This window comes from Podarcis pityusensis, assembly GCF_964106645.2.
Source record: "Podarcis pityusensis genome assembly, chromosome: 16".
Classification (NCBI taxonomy): Eukaryota; Metazoa; Chordata; class Lepidosauria; order Squamata; family Lacertidae; genus Podarcis; species Podarcis pityusensis.
Genome location: NC_138041.1, coordinates 19,217,628 through 19,243,116, shown reverse-complemented (window position 1 = coordinate 19,243,116; position 25,489 = coordinate 19,217,628). Strand labels below are relative to the sequence as shown.

At 47.1% G+C, this 25,489-nt stretch overlaps 1 protein-coding gene across 2 annotated transcripts; it reads right to left on the bottom strand.

Annotated features, from left to right (window-relative positions):
• Positions 1–1,790: 1,790 nt before the first annotated feature.
• On the bottom strand, positions 1,791–24,771 carry VSIG10 (V-set and immunoglobulin domain containing 10). 2 transcript variants are annotated; one of them, XM_080986368.1, is made up of 9 exons: positions 24,616–24,771; positions 21,262–21,546; positions 15,765–16,070; positions 11,230–11,502; positions 10,792–11,085; positions 9,299–9,409; positions 8,656–8,668; positions 6,365–6,498; positions 1,791–3,577 (listed from the first exon to the last, which is right to left on the bottom strand). In XM_080986368.1, the coding sequence occupies exons 1-9, from the start codon at positions 24,689–24,691 to the stop codon at positions 3,507–3,509; spliced, it is 1,563 nt and encodes a 520-aa protein (XP_080842494.1). In that variant the 5' UTR covers positions 24,692–24,771; the 3' UTR covers positions 1,791–3,506. The 2 variants fall into 2 exon arrangements, with proteins under 2 accessions (XP_080842494.1, XP_080842493.1); XM_080986367.1 differs by lacking the exon at positions 8,656–8,668 and having other exon boundaries at positions 6,365–6,522; positions 9,310–9,409.
• Positions 24,772–25,489: the final 718 nt, after the last annotated feature.

Sequence of the window (25,489 nt, the reverse complement as noted above, 5' to 3'; positions counted from 1 at the left end):
CACGTGACAACACGGCTCTGTGGGGAGGGGGAGGGGCGCGCGGGGGAGACATTCCTATCCAAGCGCGTGGGAGGGGTCGCCCTTTAGGTCCTCGATTGCCCCCCGCCGCCGACGCCGCGCCTTTCTTCTTTGCGCCCTGGGCGCACCACCCACTGAAAGGCGAGGCGCGCCTGGACGGTCGGTGACTCTTTTATTATTGTGTTTTAATTGCTGTAACCCGCCCTGGGACACATATAGAGAAAGAGAGCGCAATTAAGATGTTTTAAGATAGATGCGTTTCAGCTGATGGGCGGGCTCTCCTCGGGAAATTTACTCAGAATAAAAATGCTTTGCGTTGACGCGGCTTGCAGCCTCTAGCCTTCTCTCTGTGGCTGCAGCGCACGGATCAGACTCGAGCTTAATGTGGCCGACTTCCAAGTCAATGAATGAGTAGCGCTGCAGGTTTCGATCTGCTTAAATCTGTGGGTATATTGGCCCCTCCAGAGGGCTGGTGCTTCCTGCAACATGTCATCACTGTAAAAACCTTGGACCAGTCATTGTCTCTTAGCCTAACCTACCTCACAGGGTTGTTGTGGGGATCAACAAGAAGTGGGGGGGGGGGGCACTTGGGACTTCTTGGAGGAAAAGATGGCACATAAATGCAATGAACAACTGGGGAGACACCCGGAGAAAACATGCTGCTTTTGTCATCAGTGACCAGGAAAAAACCCCAAATATTTATAAAAACAACTAGACGGATACAATTGCCAGAGTAAATTAAGAATTAGACGCTTCAAAACGCAAAAGGGCATCACTGAGGCCCTTATCACTAGAAATTTTGTGGGGTTTTGCCGTCACCTTATGCAGATCCAGAAGAAAAGTCACATGACAACTGGCTGAGGGCTTAATGATGGAGCTCAAGGTGGTGCAGGTGTCCCTCCTCCCTGCTCCTTCAAATCCCCCCCACACACACAACCCTGTGAGGCATGTTAGGCTGAGAGGCAGTGACTGACCCAAGATCACCCAGGGAGTCCTAGTCTGATATTCTAACCGCTACACCACAGAATGATATGAAGGAAGCCACATTCAATCAGGCACTCAAGAAAGCCATTTTGGGGTCCCTACACACTGGTTTTGTGTATGGTGTTCAACATATCATTGAGGCAGTAATGGTGCATTAAAGGTTGATTGAGCCGCGATATTGTTGGAGGGGGGTGTTGTTGGAGGAGGGTTGTGGCTGTTGGTTTTTTTCTATCTTCCTTTTAGATTTTGCTGTGATTTATGTGGAAATTACCGGTAATCAGTTTGGTTTTGGATTTTTTAAATGTTTAATTTATTGTTTATGACTACTTTGGTCCTGAAGTAGTTATGTATTATTCCCATGTTGTAAGCTGCCTTGAGCATGGTTTGAACTGTGCAAAGCAGCATACAAATTAAATTATGCATGTATGGTACAGGACTGTCCACATATCATTCAGCTTCATTAGTTCTTCTGCTATGCTTCCTCACATGTTCCCAAATTCTTGCTGCCTGGAGGGGCACTTTTACACTATAGTGCCACAAAATGGGGACACAGAAAAACCCAGAATGCTTGCAGTGGGAAAAGTTACAGCTGGAAGTTGCAGAGTCTGCATTGATTGCAAAGCAAATATGACTATCCCAGAACTTTTGCAGGGGCAGATAACACCAATGTTTACGTTCTTACGTCATTAGATAGCAAACCAGGAATAAACTGCCCTGGCTATCCAAAATCTGGGAACAGATATCCAGACCTCCCTTACTTAAGTTAAAAAATATACAAACACATCGGATGCAAAATACACATTTTTATTCCATAAGCAAAAGATCACCTCCAGTTAGGTTCTCCAGAAGAAAAATCTGTGTTTCTACAACTCTTTGGAATTGAGTTTGAGACCAGCTGTTGCCTCCAGGTAACGATTCTTTCTTAAGCGAGCAGCTTACCAAACCCCACAGCCCAAGCCAGCCTGTGGCACACACAAACACACAAGTAACTGGATGGGCTAGAAAATTGATTTTGGAAGGGGGCACAGTCTACTCAAACAGGCCCCACCGAAATGAGTGTGAGCTGATCTGTACTCCTAGATGGCTCCCATTTGCTTCAGTTGTGCTCACTCAGGAAACCCTCCTGGAGGTCTGCAGCTACCATGAACTGGTGACATCATTGGGGGTTTTTAACCCATCTGCAGAATGGGCTTATGCAGCAATAGGGCACAATATTTATTTCATATTAACTACATTCAGTGTTTTATCGGGTAAGGCCTCCACTGGCATAACCCAGATTCACGACATCCCCAAATTTTGTCTGAAAGACATAAATAAGATTCCCATCTAGTGTTTTTAGACCAGGGCATCTAATGCTTTATGATCGTAGGATTCTACAAAGGAGATCTGAGAAGCCTACAGACTTCATTCTTTCTCCATAGGCCTTGCTTTATTGCACCACTCCGCAGCTCACAGCAGCCTGGTACCTTTTCAGGTTTACATTGCCCCTAAACTTGAAATTCATTTACTGCCAAAAACCCCACACAGGAGGCAGCCTTATGCAGAATCATGCCTAAACAGACCAGCAGTGGCTCTCCAGGATTTAGTCTCTCTTAGCTACATGGAGATGCCATTTGCAATTGAGCCAGGGGCCTGCTGCATGCTCTTCCACTGAGCTACAGCTCTTTCTCTAAAAGACACAGGAAAACAGTCACTTGTCCATCGAGCTCAGTATTGCCTACAGTGACTGGCAGCTCTCCAGACAGGGAGTCTTATTCCAGTCCCAACTGGAGATGCCAGGGACTGAACCAGGGACCTCCTGCATGCAAGGCAGATTCTCTAGTCCCTGAGCTACAAGCCCTTCCCAAAAGAGAATCCCAGAACAGAAGGAGTTAAGAGGGGTACATTCAGCTTGCTTAAGGCCACAGAGGAAGCATCGTTGTGCCAGCTGCCTCCACTTTGCTGTAAATACGCAAGCCAATGAATCACAGAATTGTAGAGCTCAAAGGGACCTCAAGGCTCATCTATTCCAACCCCCTGCAATCCTGCCCATAGGCATGGACAAGGATCAGAAGAACCCAATTCATTTTCATGCCAAGCTGGGCAAACGGAACTGGGTTCAAGACAACCCCCTCCCTCCAGCCCTTCAAGCTGCCCTGGAGGATCTCTTGCCCAGCGAAGCTCCTTCCTAACACAGCCTGGATCTTTCCATCTTGCTCCTAAGGAAGGAAACTGCCCTGCTCCTGCCCCCTCCCTGCACATTTCCTGTATCGCTGCCATGAAGTTTCAAGCTCAGTCTTTTTTTTCTTTAAAGGACGAGAGAGGAAAGAAGAAAGAGCAGGCGGGAGAATTATGAAAAATGTGGAAGGGCATGATCAAGACGGGATGAAGAAGGCCTCTGAGAATGATCTGGCTGCCAAGTGAACTCCTTCCTTCTCCCCGGGCCAGGATCAGAGCAGAGTTACATTGCGGTGAAGCTTTGGTTCCTAGCACACACGGAAAGGCAACGATGAAGAGAGCTCCCTCTACATTTTGGACCTGGTTTCTCTGTTGGTGTCCTCAAGAGAACTTTCACTAGGCACGTCTGCCTGGGGGCCTGAAACAAAGAACAAGGGAGTGAAAATTACACCAGCACATCTCCTTCAGCTCCTGCCCCAAGCTTCCTGTTTTAATGGCTGGGTTCTTTTCATAGGATCAGTTTGCTGCATGCTGGCTTTTTAAAAAAAATAAGTAAATTTAATTTAGATTCCATAAAGTAAACCAAAACACCATGAAAGAAATAATCACCCCATTACAACAAGTTGAAAGCAGCACAAACATTATCGTTAGACTTACTGTACTACAAAAATTACAAAAAATGCCCATTTCCCCCAAAAAACCTATTAGGTTATATCAGTGGTTTTCAACCAGTGTGCCGTGGCACCCTGGGGTGCCTTGAATGATTGTCATGGGTGCCATGGGCAACACTGGTCTCTGGCCCTCTTTCCTTCCCTCCCTCCTCTGATGCCCTCTCACATCTCTGCCTCCCAAAGGCTTGCACAGCTGTTTGTTGCAGCAGCCCTGGCTACAAGCTCCATAGGTGAATGGTGCCTCTGGGGCTGGCCAGGGGGTGATGTTTGCCAGGAGCTGAGGCAGCATCAGAGTAAGCAAACAAGCGGGTAAGGGAGCCCAGCCAGCCAGTCCACCAGCCCTTATTGTTGGGAATGGACAGACAAGTGGGAGGCCAGGCAGGAACTGTTCTGGACTTCCTTGTGATTGCTGTGTGCAAGGCTTGCCTGGGAGCTGAGTACCTGGTGCTGAAAGAGCCTTTCCACTATGTTGGCCTGGCAGCACCTACTGTTGCCACTGCTGCCTCCCAAGGTAAGGTGCTGGCCTCATGTTCACCTTTGGCCAATCTCCATTGGACCATTAAGGCTGGGGGCATCCTCTTCCCAGACCCCTGTGGGGCAGTGTGAGGAGGCACCTCTCTTTGGGGCAGGGGGAGGAAGCTCGGAGACCAGGGGTGGCAGCAAGAGCCGCCCGGAGGACTCCCAAGGAGAGGGGAGGGGAGAGAAGGCTCAGGGAACATTCCACAAGGGAAGGTGTTCGGAAAAGGGTGAGAGGCTGCCAGCTCTGCAGGCAAGGGGTGACATAACAGGGTTGTCACAGAAAGAATGCAGTTTGTCAAGGGAGTCGTGGGCTCAAAAAGGTTGAATATCTCTGGGTTATATGTATTCTTTTATAATTAAGTTAACTTTATTATTATTATTTTTAAATTATTAATTTTATTAGTATTCTCCACACAACAACAACGAAAAATAACAATACACAAAACACAAAAACAAGCATACAAAAAAATACAAATATTACAAATTAATAATATAAACACTAAAAAGAAAAACAAACATTGATTTCCACCAATCCCACAGCACCTCCTTTACCTCTCATTGTGTCTTCCAGTTTTCCTTATCATCTCTATCTCTATCCTTAACTTAATCTTTGTTACTATAGACTTCCCCCCCAAACCCATTTACGTACAGTAGGAGATAAACTTTTCTCCCTCCAATTTTTAGCTATCATGCTCTTTGCAACCGCAATAAGGTTGATTGCTATTTCTCAATCCTTTTCCAGAGTCACTCCATCGCTGTAAGTTTTACTGCATGTTTTAATTATGATCCGGAATACTACTAGAGGCAGTGATGGCAAAAACAGCACATAGCGGCCCACTAAAGGCATGACTCAGGCTGTGAAGGTTCACAGTTACCTCAGCAGGTCTACCACCCTTGTAACTGTGAACCATGGATCTGAAGAGATTGTTAATAAACAGAGGCTTTTGGTTACAGATTTCTGAGAGCTTCAAGGAACTGCACTGGAATTCTCAACCCATCATGCACTGGGGTGACCGTGCCTCCCTTGTAATGCTATTCTGGGGGTGGTTAACTATTCCTAAATATATAGGAAGACTTTCTCTCATACCCTCCAACATTTCTCCAGTGAAAATAGGGACGTCCCATCCCATAATGATAAATTTACTATTTATACCCCACACATTTTTACTGGGTTGCCCTAGCCACTCTGGGCAGCTTCCAACATATATATATAAGGTAAAGGGACCCCTGACCATTAGGTCCAGTCGTGGCCAACTCTGGGGTTGCGGCGCTCATCTCGCTTTACTGGCCGAGGGAGCTGGCGTACAGCTTCCGGGTCATGTGGCCAGCATGACTAAGCTGCTTCTGGCGAAACCAGAGCAGCACACAGAAATGCCGTTTACCTTCCCGCCAGAGCAGTACCTATTTATCTACTTGCACTTTGACGTGCTTTCGAACTGCTAGGTTGGCAGGAGCAGGGACCAAGCAATGGGAGCTCACCCCGTCACGGGGAGTCGAACCACAACCTTCTGATCGGCAAGCCCTAGGCTCTGTGGTTTAACCCACAGCGCCACCTGCGTCCCCAACATATATATATTTTAAAAATTAAACATTTTTAGAAAAAAAAAACCCTCACTATACAGGATTGCCTTCAGATGGCTCAGGGATAGGATAACTCTGCAGCCTCCAACATTTCTCCAATGAAAATAGGGGTGTCCTGAGGAAAATTGAGACATTCTGGGATCAAATCAGAAGCCGGGACGGCTTCTCTAAATCAGGGACGTCCCTGGGAAATAGGACACTTGGAGAATCTGCTCTCTCTAGCAAGTTTTTTATGTTCTCCCCTCTGATATGTCAGGTAGCAGATACAATAGGTGCTGCCCTGTAACAAGGCTGAGGAGTTGTCTGTCTTGCATGCCCTTTTCTCCTGTAGCTTCAGATGAGGGGCTAGGAAAGAGCCAGTAATGGTTGTCAATCGCTATAAAATTCTGTAATGGTCTGCTAATAAAGGAATTAAGAAAAGGTTCACAGCTTACTTTGGTGAGGCGTGGCAGACCCTCCATTAGCCAGGGCAACCCCCTGATCTGAAGCGGGCTCCCCGGCTGCTTCCGTCAGCGGATCCTCTTCTTCCGAATCCATCAGCACAAGGATATCACTTGCATCTCGATTCCTATGGCAGTCAGAAGGATGGAAACTTAAGAGAACGGTCAGCGGGACCTTTCCCTGCCTCCTCCTCCTCTTCATCAGGCAAGGAATTTTATGCCGTCTGCCCTCTCAACTGCATCTGCGAACAGCTCCCAGGGTTTATCCCTTGCAGCAGAAGGAAATGGACTGGGGTCGGTGGCAGACTTTGGGGTTTCAGATTTCAACGGTTCCCTGTGTAATGCCAAAATTCGGCGCCCCTGCCTCTCACCCTCCATTCTGTGTTGTAGCTGTGGTGGCCCCTATGCTACCCAGAGGCTCTGTACCCAGTGCGACCAAACCAGTTGCACTCCCCTAAATCCGCTTCTGCTGGGGTTGTTGTGCAGCTATATTGCAACTTGGGCGTGGGGTTCTTGGTAGAGGTTCCCCCCCCCCATCAGCACTGATGCCTCTGTTGAATAGAGTGGTACCTCGGGTTACATACGCTTCAGGTAACATACGCTTCAGGTTACAGACTCCGCTAATCCAGAAATAGTACCTCGGGTTAAGAACTTTGCTTCAGGAATAGAACAGAAATCGTGCTCCAGCGGCACGGCAGCAGCGGGAGGCCCCATTAGCTAAAGTGGTGCTTCAAGTTAAGAACAGTTTCAGGTTAAGAACAGACCTCCGGAACAAATTACTTAATCCGAGGTACCACTGTAATGAATTTCACCAGGTAGACCGGACCACTGAAAAAAGTCCATGTGTTAGTGGAAGCCATTGCAAGGACTCTGGCTAGCACAATGGAAATTTCTCCACTTCACCAAGTCTCGTCTGAATATGTTCTGGGAGAGAGTTGGGAGAACCCCCACACGATTCAATGGGTAGACCTGGCCACCAAAAAACACCCCAGGCAAGTCAGCTGCCCATTTGTCCATCCAGCTCCACATTTGTGACTCCAACTAGCAGCAGCTCAAGCAGTGAAAGGTCCTTGCCACAGCCTGCTACCCAACTCTTTTAACTCAGCACTGGTGAACCTCAGACCCTGGGACTGAATGCAGCCCCCCAGGCCTCTCAATGTGGCCCTTGGGACTTTCCCCAGACACATCCCTGGCTCACAGCTTCAAGGGCTTCTGCCTGGCTTGAACGTGGGCTTGATCTCCCATAATGCCTCTTGCTTGCTGGATGGAGGATAGAGAGGTAGTTTGGGATGCAGATACAGCGGTACCTCAGAAGTCGAACCGAATCCGTTCTGGAAGTCCATTCGACTTCCAAAACATTCGGAAACCAAAGCGCGGCTTCTGATTGGCTGCAGGAAACTCCTGAAGCCAATCAGAAGCCCAGTCAGACATTCGGGTTCCAAAGAACATTCACAAACTGGAACACTCACTTCAGGGTTTGCAGCGTTCAGGAGCCAAAACGTACGAGTACCAAGGCGTTCAGGATCCAAGGTACGACTGTACTAGCTTACTATACAGAGGCAAAATGTATGTTTCCTGTTCCGTCCACTTTTGTTCCTTGCCCCTCCCAAAAGGGGTTTGTGGCCCCTGGAAAGTTGCCCAACGAGGTTCCCCATCCCTGCTGCAGACAGTGCAGGGCCGGATGTGCCAACCGACTGGGCAGCTTCACATAAGGTAAAGGGTAAGGGGACCCCTGACCATTAGGTCCAGTCGTGACCGACTCTGGGGTTGCAGTGCTCATTTCGCTTTACTGGCCGAGGGAGCTGGCGTACAGCTTCAGGTCATGTGGCCAGCATGACTAAGCCGCTTCTGGCGAACCAGAGCAGCGCACGGAAACGCCGTTTACCTTCCCGCTGGAGCAGTATCTATTTATCTACTTGCACTTGGACGTGCTTTCAAACTGCTAGGTTGGCAGGAGCAGGGACCAAACAACAGGAGCTCACCCCATCGCGGGGATTCGAACCGCCGACCTTCTGATCGGCAAGTCCTAGGCTCTGTGGTTTAACCCACAGCGCCACCGGTGCCCCGCAGCTTCACATACTCTGCCCAATTTGCCTCTGACCGTGCCCACTGCTGGTATGCAGCCCCTAGGTGATTGCCAAGAAGGGAGTGTGGCCCTCTGGCTGTGAAAAAATAGTTCCCCACCACTGTTCTAATTAAGAGAAGCCAGGGATTGAATTTGGGATTTTCTGCATACAAAACAAGCGACGCTGGTTAAGGACTTGCCCACTTAAGGAGACACTCACCTGAGCATGTTGGCTGGAAGAGAGAGAGAGAGAGAGAGAGAGAGAGAGAGAGAGAGAAGACAGTTTGAGATCAATGGGTAAACATGCACTTGCTCAGAATGTACAACATGCATCTGATGTGATGTCAAAGGGCATAGAGCTTGTGTTTCGCTACATTAAACTTGTGGTGTTTCTACAATTCTGGCCCAATCCGAGAGAACCCAAATCACAGGAGATACGGTGGCTTTTGTTAAATCCTTTTCTTGTATGTGCACATGTGTGCTGAAAGCCACTGACTGGGTATCATATAAAATTAAATAGAGAGCCCAGATTTGGGTACTGGAATGAAGAGATTCATTGCACAGATTTCAATCCTGCCTTAAGTGGAGTTTCATAAACTGGGGTGCCATCACTGAAAAGACCACGTCTTTGACTGCTCTCCACTTCACCACTAAAAGCCTGCATACCGTTCAAATAACCTTGTAGCAAGTTTTAGACCGGGAGGGAGGGGCATCTGTGACCCTCCAGATGTTGTTGAGCTACAATTTCCATCAGCCCCTGCCAGCATGGCCAATGGTCAGAGATGATGGGAGTTGTAATTTTCATAGTTTTTATTTTTATTTTTTGTCGCCTGGAAGGGTTATTAGAGCTAGCGGTTTCTTACCTTTTGGGCACCAACGGGGTCCAGCGTATAAGAGGACTCCAGAGAGGACTAGAACGGCCAGCAGCAAAAGGACCACAATTGCACCCACTATGCCTGCGATGTTCACTGGCTCTGTGGCGGGAGGAGTGGTTTGGCGGGGTGGGAAGAAAAGCAGTGAAATAGCAGTTCTGGCCTATTTAACGTCTTCATTTAAAATAAATAACTCACTGTCAATTAAATGTCTCAGGGCATAGCAACCCATTTTTTAAAAAAAATTATAAAACTCTGGAGAAATAAACAGGCAGTAATTATTATTATTTTATTTTAATCTTGTTTTTAAGTTGTATTCATTCAACTTGTTTTTATTATTGCTTGTTAGCCACCCTGAACCCGGCCTTGGCTGAGGAGGGTGGGGTATAAATAAAATTTATTATTATTATTAATACCAATATAATCAATCAATCCTTGTCAAGAATAATAATTGAAAAGGAGCAGCACAAAGCAGCTTCCAAAATGCTGCTCCTTTCAGCCTCTGATTTCAACCTCATGGACCAATGAGGCAGAGTTTATTTACCCAAATGGGGCAGAGTTTATTTTCCCCTGATGTATGTTTTTTTTCTCTCCTGGGGCAACTGAGCCAAATGGACAGGGTATAAATAATAAAATTATTATTATTTATGATTAATGTCTCCCTTTATCTTATCCCTTTCCAACAGTCAGTAGTACCACATTGCCTTTCCCCAGAACTCATATTACTTCTCAGGTTCTACACTCTTTCAAGAAACAAAAACCGCCAAGAAGACTTCTTAAGAAGTGACCTGCTGGATTAGGCCCAAGGCCCACCTAGCGCACCACCCTGTTCTCACAATGGCCACCCCACAAACAGGACCTGAGAGAAATAACATTCTTCCCCACTTGTGTCTTCCGGCAGCTGGTATCCAGGGGCAAACTGCCTGCTTCCGACTGTGGAGGCAGAACATGGCCATTGGCAGCCTTCTCCATCATGAATGTGCCTAATAATCTTTTAAAAACCATCCAAGTTGGAGGCCATCATTCTACATTGCAGGAGCAAATACCCCGTTTAACTATGTGCTGTGTTTCTTTCGTCTGCCCTGGAAGTTGAGCTCCCCTGGACAGCCCACAGTTCTAGTATTATGGGTTGTTGTGGAGGCACTGCCTTGTTTTCAGTTCAGGGTTTCCCAAACTTGGGTCTCCAGCTGCTTTTGGACTACAGCTCCCATCATCCCTGGCCACTGGTCTTGCAAGCTAGGGATGATGGGAGTTGTAGTCCAAAAACACCTGGCGATCCATGTTTGGGAAACACTGTTTTAGTTTATTGTTCTTAAGACACTCTGTGCTCCTTCTGGGCCAAAGTGCAGGGTACAAATACTCTAAAAGAAAGAAAGAAAGAATGAATAAAGCATTTCCCACCCACTCATTTACTGGCGCAACCTTCACCCCGCCTCGTTCCTTAGCATACCAGCCGACTGCCATTTTAAAGGTTATCTGCTTACCGATCACGGTGAGGTAAACATACGCCTCCTTCAGCCCCAGAGGGTTCTCAACCTTGCAAATGTACAAACCGCTGTCCGCGCCGTGAGAACAGTTCTGGATGACCAGAGTGGAGACGTTGCCCTTTTGGCTGACCAGAAACCTCCCGCCGGAACGGATCTCCGTCTGGGTCCGGGAGATGTTGCGCAGCCAGGAAATATTGGCAGGGGGGTTTCCGGCGCTGGCCTGACACGTCATCCTGGTGGCTCCCCCTACGAAGCAGCTCCTCATGGGGTCGGACACAAGCGAAGGGGCCTCTAAACCAGAGGAAACAGAAGGCGGGGGGTGGGGAGAGTGATTGAAACAGGCGTATCGAGAAAGCAAGGAAGACAAACACAGGAGGCAGTGATGGTCAACTTGGGATGGCTTTAAAATAGGGTTTTATCAGTCTGTTGACTCACCCAGCTTCACGGTGCAGGCCTGGCTGTTCTGCTGCAATAGGTGGATCCCGCGGCACACAAACTCCTTCCCAGAGAGCAGAGGCGAGCCGTTCAAAGCAGCCACATTGGTGTCCGCAATGCCCGTCACATTACTGTCCTGGCTCAGGTTCCCCAGATTGGTCCACTGAAGTGTGGGGTGCGGGTAACCCCCGGTCCAGCTGCAAAGGAGCTGCACCCCTCCAGAGCCTTCCGCGGAGGTTTGAGCCCAGCACCGAGGCAGTGATGGCGGAGGATCTGAGGAAGGCATAGAAATTCACAAGATTCACAGGTGGAGGTGTGCTGCAATCTTTAAAACCTTACAGGCCGCAGCTCAGCGGTACAGCATCTGCTTTGCAGGGCAGCTTTAATCCCCGGTGGCATCTCCAGGTAGGGCTGGGGGGGGGGGGGAGACTCCCTGCCTGAAACCCTGGAGAGCTGCTGCCAGTCAGTGTAGGCAATATTGAGCCGGATGGGTCATTGGAAGGCAGCTAAACAGAACATGTGAATCTGTGTCAGATCCATAGCACACTGTGTGGATTTTTAATTTTTAAAAAACACACACGATGCAATGGTTTAATATATTTTTTACAATTGGTGTCCCCCCCCCTTCCATTTTTTCTGCACTGCTGTTTCTGCAACCTGCCTCAGAATTCAGACATGAAATCAGAACATGCACCCAGCTAAAATCCCAAGATATGCAGTGGAAATCCAGCATGAAAACACAGCTGTCCGAAGCATAGGATGTGATTTAACCTCGAGCCACCCAAAAGGTCTGGATGTCTGCAAAAGTTCAGGATTGTTTTTCTAAATTCTTGCGACCCTTTAAAAAAATGTTATTATCCCAGAATGACTTTCAGAGGCTTTGGACAGGTCATTTGAGAAATAAGGCAGACGGTAGAATGAAAGAGCTGAACTGAGCTGCCTCCTCCCTGGGCTTAGCCCCAGAACCTGTTTTTCAACACGAAAGCTCCACAGGCAAAACAAATAAGATTCCTGTGTGCATTATTGTAATAAGGGATGGGCAGGGCGGGCTCTCTAGGTGAAGCTGGGTAAAGGGCAGAGCCAAGGAGACCAAACATTCACCTTCTCTTCCGCAAAAATACAGTCGTACCTTGGTTCTCGAACAGAGTCTGTCCGACTCCCAGAACTGTTCAAAAACCAAGACGTGGAGCATCCTGCAGCTAATCGGAAGCCGTGGAAGCTGTGCCAGATGTTCGGCTTCCAGAAATCGTTCAAAAACCGGAACACTCACTTCCGGTTTTTGATCATCCAGGAGCCGAAACGTACGAGTTCCAAGATACAGCTATATGTAAGCCTGAGAGGATTTTTTATTTTGGGGCCATTCTGCATGTACAAAACAATCTAGTGTTCACATACGAAGGTCTCCTGCCCATATCATTCCCCGTTCTCCCAAGCCTAATTTTCATCAGTGTGTCCCTTGAAGCAGAGGTTAGGAACCTACAGCCCACAGGCTTGATTAGGCCCGCTAGGCCTTCCCATTTGGCCCAGCAGGATGTTTGGGCCAAGCCATGTCCAACTGCCCTACAGGTTATATATGTTTTTTGGAGCAGGGCAGGTAAAGACATGGCTGGCCATGGGGAACTGGGGTGTTCAGGCCTGAAGCAGGCATGAGTAATCCACACCCCACCAATTTCACGTGGCCCTCAGCAAGCGAAAAGTTCAGACTGTTGTAATTGAAGCAAGACCACCTCCATCTTTGTTGTAGCTGAAGCAAGACTAATGCATCTTGTTGCAGGCTGCCACCATCATCATGTACAGTGGCACCTCGGGTTACAGACGCTTCAGGTTACAGACTCCGCTAACCCAGAAACAGTACCTCGGGTTAAGAACTTTGCTTCAGAATGAGAACAGAAATCATGCAGCAGCGGAACGGCAGCAGCGGAAGGCCCCATTAGCTAAAGTGGTACCTCAGGTTAAGAACAGTTTCAGGTTAAGAACAGACCTCCAGAATGAATTAAGTTCTTAACCCGAGGTACCACTGTATTCTCCTTGTATTCATGCTAAAATCATGCAAGCTTGAGGGACAGAGAAAGTGCAAACCACAAGGGGGGGGTGTAAAGGAAAATTTTAAGGCCATGACCTTTAAAACAGGGGTATAAACAGGAAAAATGCCTAGCTGGCTGAAGTGTGGAAACATCAGCCTTTGCGGTTAAGACTCTTATCACTCGGTGTCTTGCAGGTCTAATCTATACGACTATCAAAACTGTGTGTAAACAAAGATCTGGGTTCTGTCTCCGGTCGCTTCCCTGATCGCTTGCAGTAACCTTTTGTGCAAGAAATAAAATTTTGCTTTTAGAGAATCCTTGGGCGTCACTCAACGTTGTTGGTGATTAAGGCACTCGGTTGCAACAGACTTTAGGTGGGGTTTTTCCCACATCAAGACCTCCAGCAAGAGCAATCTGTCCCTTTCCTGGCACTGGGTGGGGAGCAAAGGTGAGAGAGAAAAGGGGGTGTTGGGAAGAGAGAGAATGAGAGAGGAGGGGTGTCAAGAAGATAGAGAGAGAGGGAGGGAGAGAGAAGGGGATGTTGGGGAGAGAGATGGAAAGAGAGAGAAGCAGAAGCCCACCCTCTTTTCACTCTGCTTTCATCCACCCTATGCTTTTGTTTCATAACAGAGTTCCCTCAAGGGCTGCATTCCCTCAGGAGTCTCAAAATACCCTTTCAAGGCCTAAGCAGTTTAGGATCAGGATATATGAGAAAACGCCATCTTTGACGCTGAACGACAGCCCATGGAGATCATCACTGGGGGGCCCACGGCAGCCTCCCTGTCTTCAGAGGTTAGGTGGGTGGTGTGGTGGTTAAACTGAAGGCCTGGGGGTGCATAGGAAGCTGCCCTCAGCTTACTTGGCGAGCTCAGTGGTCCAGTATCTGCTTTCCTTCCTGGCACAGAGGAAGCTGCCTTATGCCGAGACCGTTGCTTCATCTAAGCTCAGTACCATCGACACCGGCATACAACAAAAACTATAATAACAGTAATAACACAATTTGACAATTCAGATTTGGATACACTGATATACCTATGACTACACCTTTTAAAACAATATTTTCCCACCTCTCTCTCCTCCCTCTACTTCCTACTACTATCCGCCTTATTGCTTAAATATTCATTCCAGATTTCTTCATACAGTGGTACCTCAGGTTAAGTGTCACAACAAGCAGCTGCAGCTGGCAATTGGATCAATTGTTGCTGCATTTTGTTTTGTTGTATCATTTTACATTACTGTATCGTAAGCCACCTTGTGTGGGCCTTTTGCCTAAAAAGGTGAATACAGTGGTAACTCGTGTTAAGTACTTAATTCGTTCCGGAGGTCAGTTCTTAACCTGAAACTGTTCTTAACCTGAAGCACCACTTTAGCTAATGGGGCCTCCCGCTGTCGCTGCACCGCCGGAGCACGATTTCTGTTCTCATCCTGAAGCAAAGTTCTTAACCTGAAGCACTATTTCTGGGTTTGCGGAGTCTGTAACCTGAAGCGTATGTAACCTGAAGCGTATCTAACCTGAGGTACCACTGTATTTATCCATTCTTATTTTGCGTCGACATGCAATTCGTTCGTATGCTCGCCTCTCTGCGAGCCCTACCTGGAGAGGAACGCAAGACCTTCTGCATGCAAAGCAGATGTCCTGCCATTGAATCACTTCTCCTGTCCTAGGAGACTTTCCTATTGTCCGTACAGACTGGCAGCAGCCCTCCAGGGTTCCAAGAAAGGGCAATTCCCAGCTAGGGGTGGGTGATATATCAATATAGCCTCCAAAACTGGTTTGCATTCAATATCGTAATATCAGTTTCATAGTTTTTGACCTGGCAATATATTGCAAACAGGGGTTTTTTGAGCAGGAACTCAGGGAAAACTGAGTTCCCTAACCTTTTAAAAATCAAATAATTATTTTTTGTCCAGGGGGTGGGGTGGAAGCTGGAATGGATATACACCCAATGCCTGAGCCAAAAATCCACCCAATATCTGTAATCAATAAAGTTGTAGCCATTTCGAACCCAGATCATTTTCTGCTTCAATTTATTCATCACATATTACATTTAGCCACTGCCGGCGGGGCAGGGAGCACTGTGACTGGGCCTGCAACAAACAAGCTTATTTTGTTTTGAGTTTCCCCACCTTTTTTCCAGAAAAAAAGCATTGATCACAAATCATGGTGTGGGTGGGTGGGTGTGCGCTGTGCAAAAAATCACAATGTGGGGGAAACCATCAAGCCAGCCCATGCCTCTACATAGCTCCATCTTTATTTCAGACATTGTGATATATCAGAATATCACAATGTTTAGTTGGTGATGTATCACGATGCTGAAAACCAGATACTGCCCGGCCCTACTGTTTGCCTCTACATAGTTCCATCCTTATTTCAGACATCGTGATATATTGATGTATCACAATGTTTAGCTGGGACATCATGTTCTATGGGATGCGGGCCACCGTACTGAGTGCTTTTAAGGCAAAACTCTGCAACGACCCTATGCAAGTGTTTCCTATTAGTATACGTACAGTAGATCAGGAGTTCGCGGGTGACGGTCTGCTGCCGGTGGCTGAGCAGGTTAGTTGCCGAGCACGAGTAATTTCCTTGCAAGCTGGGCGACAAGTTGTAGAGGGTAAAGTAGCTCAGGGAGCTGTTGACTTCCGTGAAGGGCTCCTGCCCGGAGCCAGACTGGGAGAAATCCCATTTGGTCGCAGAGGTTGGGCGGGAGTCGCTGGTGCAGGAGAAGTTGAGGGTCCCGTGTCTCTGGGCGTAGAGGGTGCCATTTGGTAGCGCTGTGGCAGGACCAATGTTGACATTCACCTTGGTGGGGCCACCTGGAAAGCAGGTGAAAGAGACAGGTACTTAAAAAAAAGAAAAAGGATATACAGTGGTACATCAGAAGTCAAATGGAATCTGTTCCGGAAGTCTGTTTGACTTCCAAAATGTTCAGAAACCAAGGCACAGCTTCCAATTGGCTGCAGGAAGCTCGTGCAGCCAATCAGAAGCCACGCTGGACATTCAGGTTCCAAAGAACATTCACAAACCAGAACACTGACTTCCAGATTTGCAGCGTTCAGGAGCCAAAACATTTGACTTACAAGGCGTTTGGGATCCAAGGTATGACTATACTTTTAAAAGCTGTTTAACTATCTCATATTGCTTCCAACAAATTGTTGGAGAGGTTGTGGGAACAAAGGGGGCAGCTTCCTATTTCTTGTGGGAATGCAGGGTACTTTATTCTGGAATGAAATTTATCAAGGGATACCTACAGCTGCCAATAAGTATCCTATCAGGGGATTATCTCTCAAGTTCATATTACCATTTGCAAATAAATTTTGTAAAACTCAGCCAGATGCTCCAGGACTTTTCTGAGAAACCTTGGATGTTTGACCTTGGCTGTAAAGGGCACTGTCCGTGGTCCTGAACCCAGACCTTGCTCTCCCTCCACTGGGCTATGAAGGCAAACAACGGAATTAATCATAGAATCATAGAATTGGAAGGGACCCCGCGTGTCATCTTGTCCAACCCCCTGCAATGCGGGAATATTTTGCCCAATGCGGGACTCGAACCCACAACTCAGGCAGTAGAGGTAGAGCATAGCCACTGTGGCCAGCAGCCATTGATAGCCTTCCCATCCATGATTTAATCCTTTAAAGCTTAGTATTGGCTGCACCGCCTGGGAGCAGCTGTCAGAAGTCTTTCCCCAGCCCTACCTGCAGATGCCAGTGACCAAGCAGATACTCTTGCACTCTGCTTTCCCCAGAAATAAAGCAGGATTCTAGTCCTCATGGCTCCAATTAAGGATTAAACAGGAGCATAGGGTGCTGACTTAGACCGAGTCAACCCACTGGTCCGTCAACCTCAGAACTGGCTGTGCTGGCATCCCAAGCAGCTGTTCCACCACTGATCTCCCCCTGTGAGTTTTGCTGCTGAGAGGCGGGGAGGAGGGGTTTGCCCCACATGCGGGCTAGAGACAAAGGAATATAGGAAGCAGCTGTCTCCCAACTCCTGCTCCTTTTAGCTGGAAATATGTGGGGGGGAGCTAGCCGACCAAACTGGAAGAGTCCGCGACTAGAAGGAGGAGGAGTATCAGGAAGAGTGGAATAAATTTAATGATTACGTATCTAGTTAAATTTGTTAAGTTAAATTAACTGAAAATAGCTTGCAGATACTTAATTGGCTTAGGATTTTATGTTAAGTGATGAATTAATATGTTTAATTCCATAAGGTGAAGATTTAAGGATGTTAATGTTTAAGTTAAATTTCATAAGAATTGGGATTTGGAAAACCGTTAAAAGGGCATGCATTGAAATTCAACCAAGGGGAAGCGAGGAAGTCACTTAACAAAGTTAATAAGTGTAATTTTCAATAAGGCTATGATTTATGTTTGTTTGTCTTGTGTGTTTGTTTGTTTGTTTGTTTGTTTGTTTGTTTATAATATTGTGAAAACTAATTTTAAAAAATTGGGGGGGGAGGAAATATGTGGGGTGGAGAGAGGGTCAACACACACAAACACCCCACATGCAAAACAGCCACTCTGCCTTAAAAGGGGATGCCAGCGTCCATCTGCAAAGATTCCTGAAGGTTCAACAATTTCCAGTTTTGCTGCAGTGGTTCATCAGGGCCTTTGGAAACAAGGCAAGCAGCCCTCTCCCTGTCCCTCCCTGCATGGCAGATATCTGGACTTCGGTCCAGCCTGCACTGACGCGCTTCCCCTTGCTGGCCCCCAGCCTCAAGGTCGCAGCCTTTCGGAGCTGTAACGTCCTGCAACGAAAAAGGTGCCGCCTTCTGTTCAGCTCGCTCATGCTTCACGATGACCAACAAAGCACACCTCAAAAGCAAACAGGGTGCTGTGCAAGGAACGAAGCCAGGAAGTAAGGAGGCGGTGAACCAGTTAGTAAGAAAATAACAGGGCTCCCATGAGGGGGGTGGCAGTTAGGAGGACTTTGCTGAGGAAGGATGAGGAGGAGAGGTCATTGTGCAGTTGTAATGGGTATCTGTTCTGCAAGGGCTGGGTACCAGACCTTCCTGGAGCAATCTAGTCATCTCCTGGGCAAAAGAGGCTGCTGGCCATTGGAATCATAATAGTAATACAGTGGTACTTCGGGTTAAGTACTGAATTCGTTCCGGAGGTCCGTTCTTAACCTGAAACTGTTCTTAACCTGAAGCACCACTTTAGCTAATGGGGCCTCCTGCTGCTGCCATGCCACCAGAGCACGATTTCTGTTCTCATCCTGAAGCAAAGTATTTCTGGGTTAGTGGAGTCTGTAACCTGAAGCGTATGTAACCTGAAGCATATGTAACCCAGGGTACCACTGTAGTAATAATTATTATTAAAGTTGTTGTTGTTGTTGTTGTTTGCATCCTGCACATCTGACTGGGTTGCCCCAACCATTCTGGGTGGTTTCCAATGTGTATACAGTCATACCTCGTGTTGCGTTTACTTCAGGTTGAGCGTTTTCAGGTTGCGTCCTGCGGTGACCCGGAAGTACTGGAAAGGGTTACTTCCGGGTTTCGCCACTCACGCATGTGCAGATGCTCAAAATGACATCACACGCATGCGCAGAAGCAGCGGATCGCGGCACGCGCAGACGTGGGTTGCGTTTTGCTCAGGTTGCGAACAGGGCTCCAGAACAGATCCCGTTTGCAACCAGAGGTACAACTGTACAAACATAATCTGATAAAAACAAATCAACTGACCTATCTTCCTATATTACTACAAAGACCATTTGGTCAACCAAGAAAGCTGCTTGAAGTATGCAAGAAGAGCCTGTGGAACCAGACCAATGGTCCATCTAGCAACCTCTTTTCATGGTCGTCGTCCCCCCCCCCCCGAATGCCCGTAGGAAACCCTCAAGCAGGACCCAAGCACAAGAGCCCTCTCCCCTTCCTAGGGGTGAGAAACTGTGTTGGCCAGCAGGTAATGGCTTTCCCCACCTGCCTTGCCCTACCCTTCAACCTCAGGAGCCTTCAAAAAGGAGCTGTTTCCAGAGGGAGAACCCTGAGGGAAGAGAGACTCATGTTTGCCATCAGGGGGTGGTTGGTTTCATTTGGGCTGCCCCACCTCCAGCCTGAGGAGCATTCAGAAGGGAGTTGCTGCCACAGGCATCATATGTATTTTAATGAATGGAGTGAAAGTTTATGAGTCATTAGTGTGTGTATGAACTTAACAGTGCTTAGTTCATTCTTTAGTTGCTAATTTATTAATGTTGTTAATATCATTTTATAGATTATAAATGCTGTATTGATTTGTTAATCATATACAGTGGTACCTCAAGTTACAAACTCCTCAGGTTACAAACACTTCAGGTTACAAACTCCGCTAGCCTGGAAGAGTTACCTCGAGTTGAGAAATTTGCCCCAGGATGAGAATGGAAATCATGTGCCCCATTAGCGAAAGTACGCCTTTAGTTAAGAACAGTTTCAGGTTAAGAATGGACCTCCGGAACAAATTAAGTTCGTAATTAGAGGTACCACTGTAATATGACTTTAATTGTGATGTTTAGCTTAGTTTTTTTAGTCACTTTGTTAACTGTTTTGCTGATGATTTGTTAATTATTCTATTCAATTTATGCTGTCGTTGTTATGTCCTGTTATGTTCCATCTTGTTATTGTTATTTATTGTTTGTAAGCCACTTTCATTCATTTGAATGAAAAGAGGCATAGAAATGTAATCAATCAATCAGCGCTGCCTGAAGAAATGTAGCCTCAGTAAGTCAACACAGCGGCCTCCTGATTTTGTTGTACTACAACACCCTGATCTAACACAACCAAGTTGGGAATTATGGGACTTGTAATCCAAAAACAAATGGAGAATACCATGCTACCCCTGAGCTGGCTGAAGAGCAAGAAACGCCAAGCAAATTGGAAAACAGATTTGAAATTCACAGCATGTTGTACGCTGAAAGAAAATTATATGAAAATGATGTACAGGTGGTATTTGACTCATACGGGTGACACTGTGGGTTAAACCACAGAACCTAGGGCTTGCCAATCAGAAGGTCGGCAGTTCAAATCCCCATGACGGGGTGAGCTCCCGTTGTTTGGTCCCAGCTCCTGCCCACCTAGCAGTTCGAAAGCACGTCAGAGTGCAAGTAGATAAATAGGTACCACTCCAGTGGGAAGGTAAACGGTGTTTCCGTGCACTGCTCTGGTTCGCCAGAAGCAGCTCAGTCATGCTGGCCACATGACCCGGAAGCTGTCTGTGGACAAACGCCAGCTCCCTCGGCCTATAGAGGAAGATGAGCACTGCAACCCCAGAGTTGTCTGTGACTGAACCTAACGGTCAGGGGTACCTTTACCTTTAAGTTAGCAAAAACATATAGAACAAACACAAATATCTGCTGGAAATGTAAAGAAAAGAAGGTACCTTTTACAATATGTGGTGGTCGTGCGAGGTAATAAAAACTTTCTGGGAGATGATATATCATGAAATGAAAAAAATGTTTAAAATAATGTTTGTTAAAAAACCTGAAGCCTTTTATCAGGAATTATAGGTACTGAGATACCAAAGGATCAGAAAAGTACATTTATGTATGCGACAACAGCCGCACGTATGCTATTAGCCCAGAGACTGAAAAAAGAAACAGTCCTGACCAGGGAAGAATGGCAAACCAAGTTGATGGACTATGCCAAAACGGCAAAACTAACTGGCAAGCTCAGGAACCAAGAAGACAAGAACTTTTAAAAAGAATGGGGAAATTTATAATTTATTTAGGAGACCATTGTAAGCAGATGAAAACATTAGCAGGGTTTTAATCTCACTTGTAAGGTAACAAAAACTATGGATAACTCAGATGGATAAAAAAAAGTGGATAACGGATTGATATGCAGTTGTAAATGTTGATATTAGGACTCATGGAAGGAATGAGGGGAGGTCTTGAGATTCAGAGCAATCTCTTTACAGTATATGGATTTGCAATTGATTTTGTTGTACATTTACTTTTTACTTTTTTTAATCAAATAAAAATTATTATAAAATAATAAAGAGAAAAGGCCATGCAAAGAAGGAAGACAGCAACTTACTGGCAACGAGCAACTGAATCCTGTGTCTGTGATCTGTCTCATTCAGGACCTCTCTGCAGGTATAGTTGCCTTCGTCCTGCAGCCGCAAGCCTGAGATGCGGAAGGAGCTGTTCCTCACCAGGGAGAAGCGAGCGTCGGAAGGGAGGCTGCCGTCCGACGAGAAGAGGATGGGGATCTTTCCCGGGTCCCCGTGAAACCATTCCACCTTGACCGCTCGCGGAGACACGTTCCGGCACACGAGGGTGACGTTTCCTTCCACCTCCCCAATCACCACCTCCTCCGTCCCTGTGGGTGGCCAAAGGGGAAAGAAAAATCACTGCATTCATTCATGCAAAGCAGTGGCGTATTTATTTCCAACATTTGTATGCCACTGTTTCCTCTGAGGAGCTCAAGCAGCAGGAAAAGGTAGAAACCAGCTCTACCATCTTGCAAGACAGGGTTAGCTGCGACGCCAGAGAGGAGGGGAGACTGTGGCCCTCTCCAGAGATTTGTAGGGCTCCAGCTCACATCATCCCTGACCACTGGCCATGCTGGCTGAGGCTGAGGAGGGATGGAGTCCAGTGGTGTCTTTATACCTGTCAGTATACCTGAAGGAGCGTCTCCACCCTCATCATTCTGCCCGGACACTGAGGTCCAGCTCTGAGGGCCTTCTGGTGGTTCCCTCACTGGAGAAGTGAAGTTACAGGGAACCAGGCAGAGGGCCTTCTCGGTAGTGGCACCCGCCCTGCGGAACGCCCTCCCATCAGATGTCAAGGAAATAAACAACTGTCTGACTTTGAGAAGACATCTGAAGGCAGCACTCTTTAGGGAAGTTTTTAATGTTTGATGTTTTATTGTATTTTTAATATTTTGTTGGAAGTCACCCAGAGTTGCGGGGTATGTATAAATAAACAAACAAACAAATAAATAATAATTAAAGAATTATAACTTGAAGAACTTGTGCTTGAGCTGGCTTTATCCTCCTCCCTCCCCTTCCTTTTTTCCCTTGTGCGCCATGTGTCTATTTTATGTTCTTGAAGATCCTGAGTTTGAAGACAAGGACCATCTTGGAACTGTTTTTTGTAAGCCACACTGGGAGTCGTTTCATGTACTCTAAAGGGTGGGATGTAAATGCTCTAAATAATCAAACAAGCAAAGGTGTTGAGCGCAAACAACAAAGGAGACACAGATTGTAGACTTCTTGGCCAGTGTGAGGAACAGGATACAGGCCAAAATGGTTTCTGGGTCTTCTCCATCAAGACACTTCTTATGGGTTTCCACTGAAACGTGACTTTGCATCCACCCATTCTCTTCCTCAGCACAATCATCTCAGGGCACTCATTTATCGTGCTGTTCGATTTCTGTCTGGCACCGTCTTTCAACACAGCAGACCCATTACTGTTCCTTGGACTGCTGCCCTACGACTGCCAAACCATCATTTCACATTTATAAAGCGTCCACCCTGCTGCGTACGTGGATTCAAAGTCTGCAGCGGACCAGGCGGACGATGACTCATCTCCAAAGTAATGCTAAGCAGGTCCAAAACAAAGCAGACAGATTGCTGGCTGGGGTTCCTTCGAGATCTCACATAACCCCTGTTTTAAAGCAGGTTGCCTGTTCATTCCCAGGCCTAATTCAAGGTGCACATGTTAGTGCCTAAAGCCCTACACAACTCAGACCCCAAATACCTGAAAGACCACCCCCTTCCCTACAAAACCCTCTCGGTGCTAAGATCAGCAGAGGGGGGCGCTTGGTAGTTCGACCACCCTCAAAATCTTGGAGTGGGTTGGTGCCTAAATGAGGGCCTTCTTGGTGGCGTCCCCCGAGTTGTGGAACTCCTTCCCCACAGAGATGCATCGGGAACCTTCATTATGCAGCTGTCAGAAGATGATGGAGATGCAACCTTTTACCCCTGGCCTTTGACACTAGAGAAGTACATTTGGGGAACCCACCGTATTTCTGTGATTGTAAAGGTGCTTTTAAACTGTTGTTCATATTGTGTTTTAATGCACAATAGCGCTTCACCCCCATCCTACCCCGTGCCCCCCCTAAATCTGATCTGGCTTTCTCTCCAACCACTACTGTTTATTAATATTTTATTTTAAAAAAACAGCAGCAGCAGCAGCCCCAAAGTTAAAAACAACAGACCAATAACAATTCCAACAGATTCCAATTAACAGGAGCCAGTTATTGCCAGTGTTTTGACGGTCAATCAATGCGGGGTGCCGTGGGCAGAAATTTGGCCCTACTGCAGAGATCTGGGTCAGTTTGTTGTTATAACTTTGGTTTTTAATTTTAATTTTTACCCACCGCATTTTCCTTTTTACTGTAAACTACCTTGATCATTATTTGGCAGAAATGGATAATATAGATATTAAACTCTCCCCCCCCCCCTCTCTCACACACACAGAGGCTACTGGAGATATGATAAAATTTGTTCAGTTATTTATCTTCATTTTTGGCAGGCAGTGTGGTTAGGAAAAAACAGCACAATCCCAAGTCTACTCAGAGGCAGAAGTCCTGCTGGATCCAATGGCAAGTACTTTTAAGTACAGGACTGTATATGTTCTTACATACTTGGTGGTTGCAATGAACTAAAGAAGGTGGAATCTAGGTGAGGGGAGCATGACTGAGATAGATGATGATGATGATGATGATTAAAAAGCAATTACTTTGTTTATGGATAGTTCCTATAGTCCAGCGTTGAGCATTAGGTGAATTTGTACCACTGTTTGTTTGTTTTATTTACAAATCATTGTTTTTAACTGACTGCATGCCACCTGGGCAATCTAGATGACAAATCATCAGTATACACAACAATATCAAATTATGTATCGTATGATTGCATATCACGCTTGGAACGCTTCAGAAGGAAGCGGGGTTTATTATATAGTTATAAGTAACTATAAAGTCATTCCAGATCGTTGGCGGGGCCAGAACAGAGCTTGTGCCCTATTGCCAGAAAGACTGCCATAATAAATGTTGTTGTTTCTTTTTCCTCTTTGCTTCTGTTACAATTGCAAATTGGGGGGAAATGAGGGAAGTTTTCTTTCTTTTTAAAAAATAAAGGGCCACTGCCCTTAAATCTGCTACCAGCTGAAGTGGGAAGCGGGGCGATGTCAATTGTTTTAACAATTGTATTTAACATTTTTGCAACGAGCACCCTGGGACATTAGGCTATTAATAGGGGGGAACCTACTTATCCCCCTCACCCCACGAGTAACTTCGGAAGTAGGGAAGGTGTCTCGGGCTGTTTGTTTCAGGCACCTCTCCCATTCCCCGGGCGCGCCCAACAAACGCGCAAAACAAGCCCCGCGGCGGGACACGGATCGCCCCGTCCCCACGTGCGCCCAAGCCCGGACCTCGCATACCGACCTGCGGCGATGCCTCGACCCAAGCAGAGGAGCAACGAGAAGGAGGAGAGGAGTCTGGCGGCCAATCCACACGCCATGGCAGCCTCGGCTGCAGCAGCCGAAGCGACCCGGCGGTGCCCCGGAGGCTGCGATGGGGAGGGACGGAGAAGGGAGGCGGGGGAGACCTTCGGCGGCTTCCCCGCCCCGTCGTGGGCGGATCCGGGCCTTGACCCCCTTTGCTAGAGGGTGCGATGCCCGGCTCCATTTCTCCGCCTAGCGTCGGCTCTGGAGAAGGACGGAGCTACTGGGGAACTCCGATGCGAGCTTCACCTGACGCTTTTATGTCGTGAACCCCCTTCGATCTTCGGGTGAAGGGCGACATACAAATTTATTAGATCCCAGCATCGTAGAGCTGGAAGGGACCCAAGGGTCTAGTCCAACCCCGTGCAATTTATTAGATGAAAAAATAAATCATAAATACACCCACGCAGGGGGCGGGGGCAACTCGAATCAGTGCCGGATTAAACCCCGTGGAGGCCCCTAGGCAGACGAAATCGGGGGGGGGGGGTAGCAAATGATCTCCTAATACGTTTTTGGTTTTACCAACCAACAATTTTAATAAACCAATTTCAAGATCAAATCAATATTATTTTGATCAGTTGTCACGGGCCCCCCAAAAGTCATGGGGCCCATAGGCCAGTGTTTATTCTATTTGGTAATCTGGCACGGACTTGAATAAAATATTGGGGTGCCCGGGTAAGCCCCGCCGTGCATAATATGGGGGAAACGCACACCATTTGAATAACAATTCCCATCGACTGGTGGGGGGACCCCTCAAATATTTTATTGGAAGGGACGAAGGAGCTGGTGGCTCCTATGCACATACTGCTACGCTT

Coding starts and splice junctions, on each gene's coding strand:
- VSIG10 (XM_080986368.1), bottom strand. CDS start 24,691: ATGGCGTGTGGATTGGCCGCCAGACTCCTCTCCTCCTTCTCGTTGCTC. Junction 11,503..15,764: donor CCGCGAACTCCTGATCTACT/GTACGTATACTA, acceptor TGCCTTCCTCAG/ATCCTCCGCCATCACTGCCT. Junction 11,086..11,229: donor GGCCTGCACCGTGAAGCTGG/GTGAGTCAACAG, acceptor CCTCTGGTTTAG/AGGCCCCTTCGCTTGTGTCC.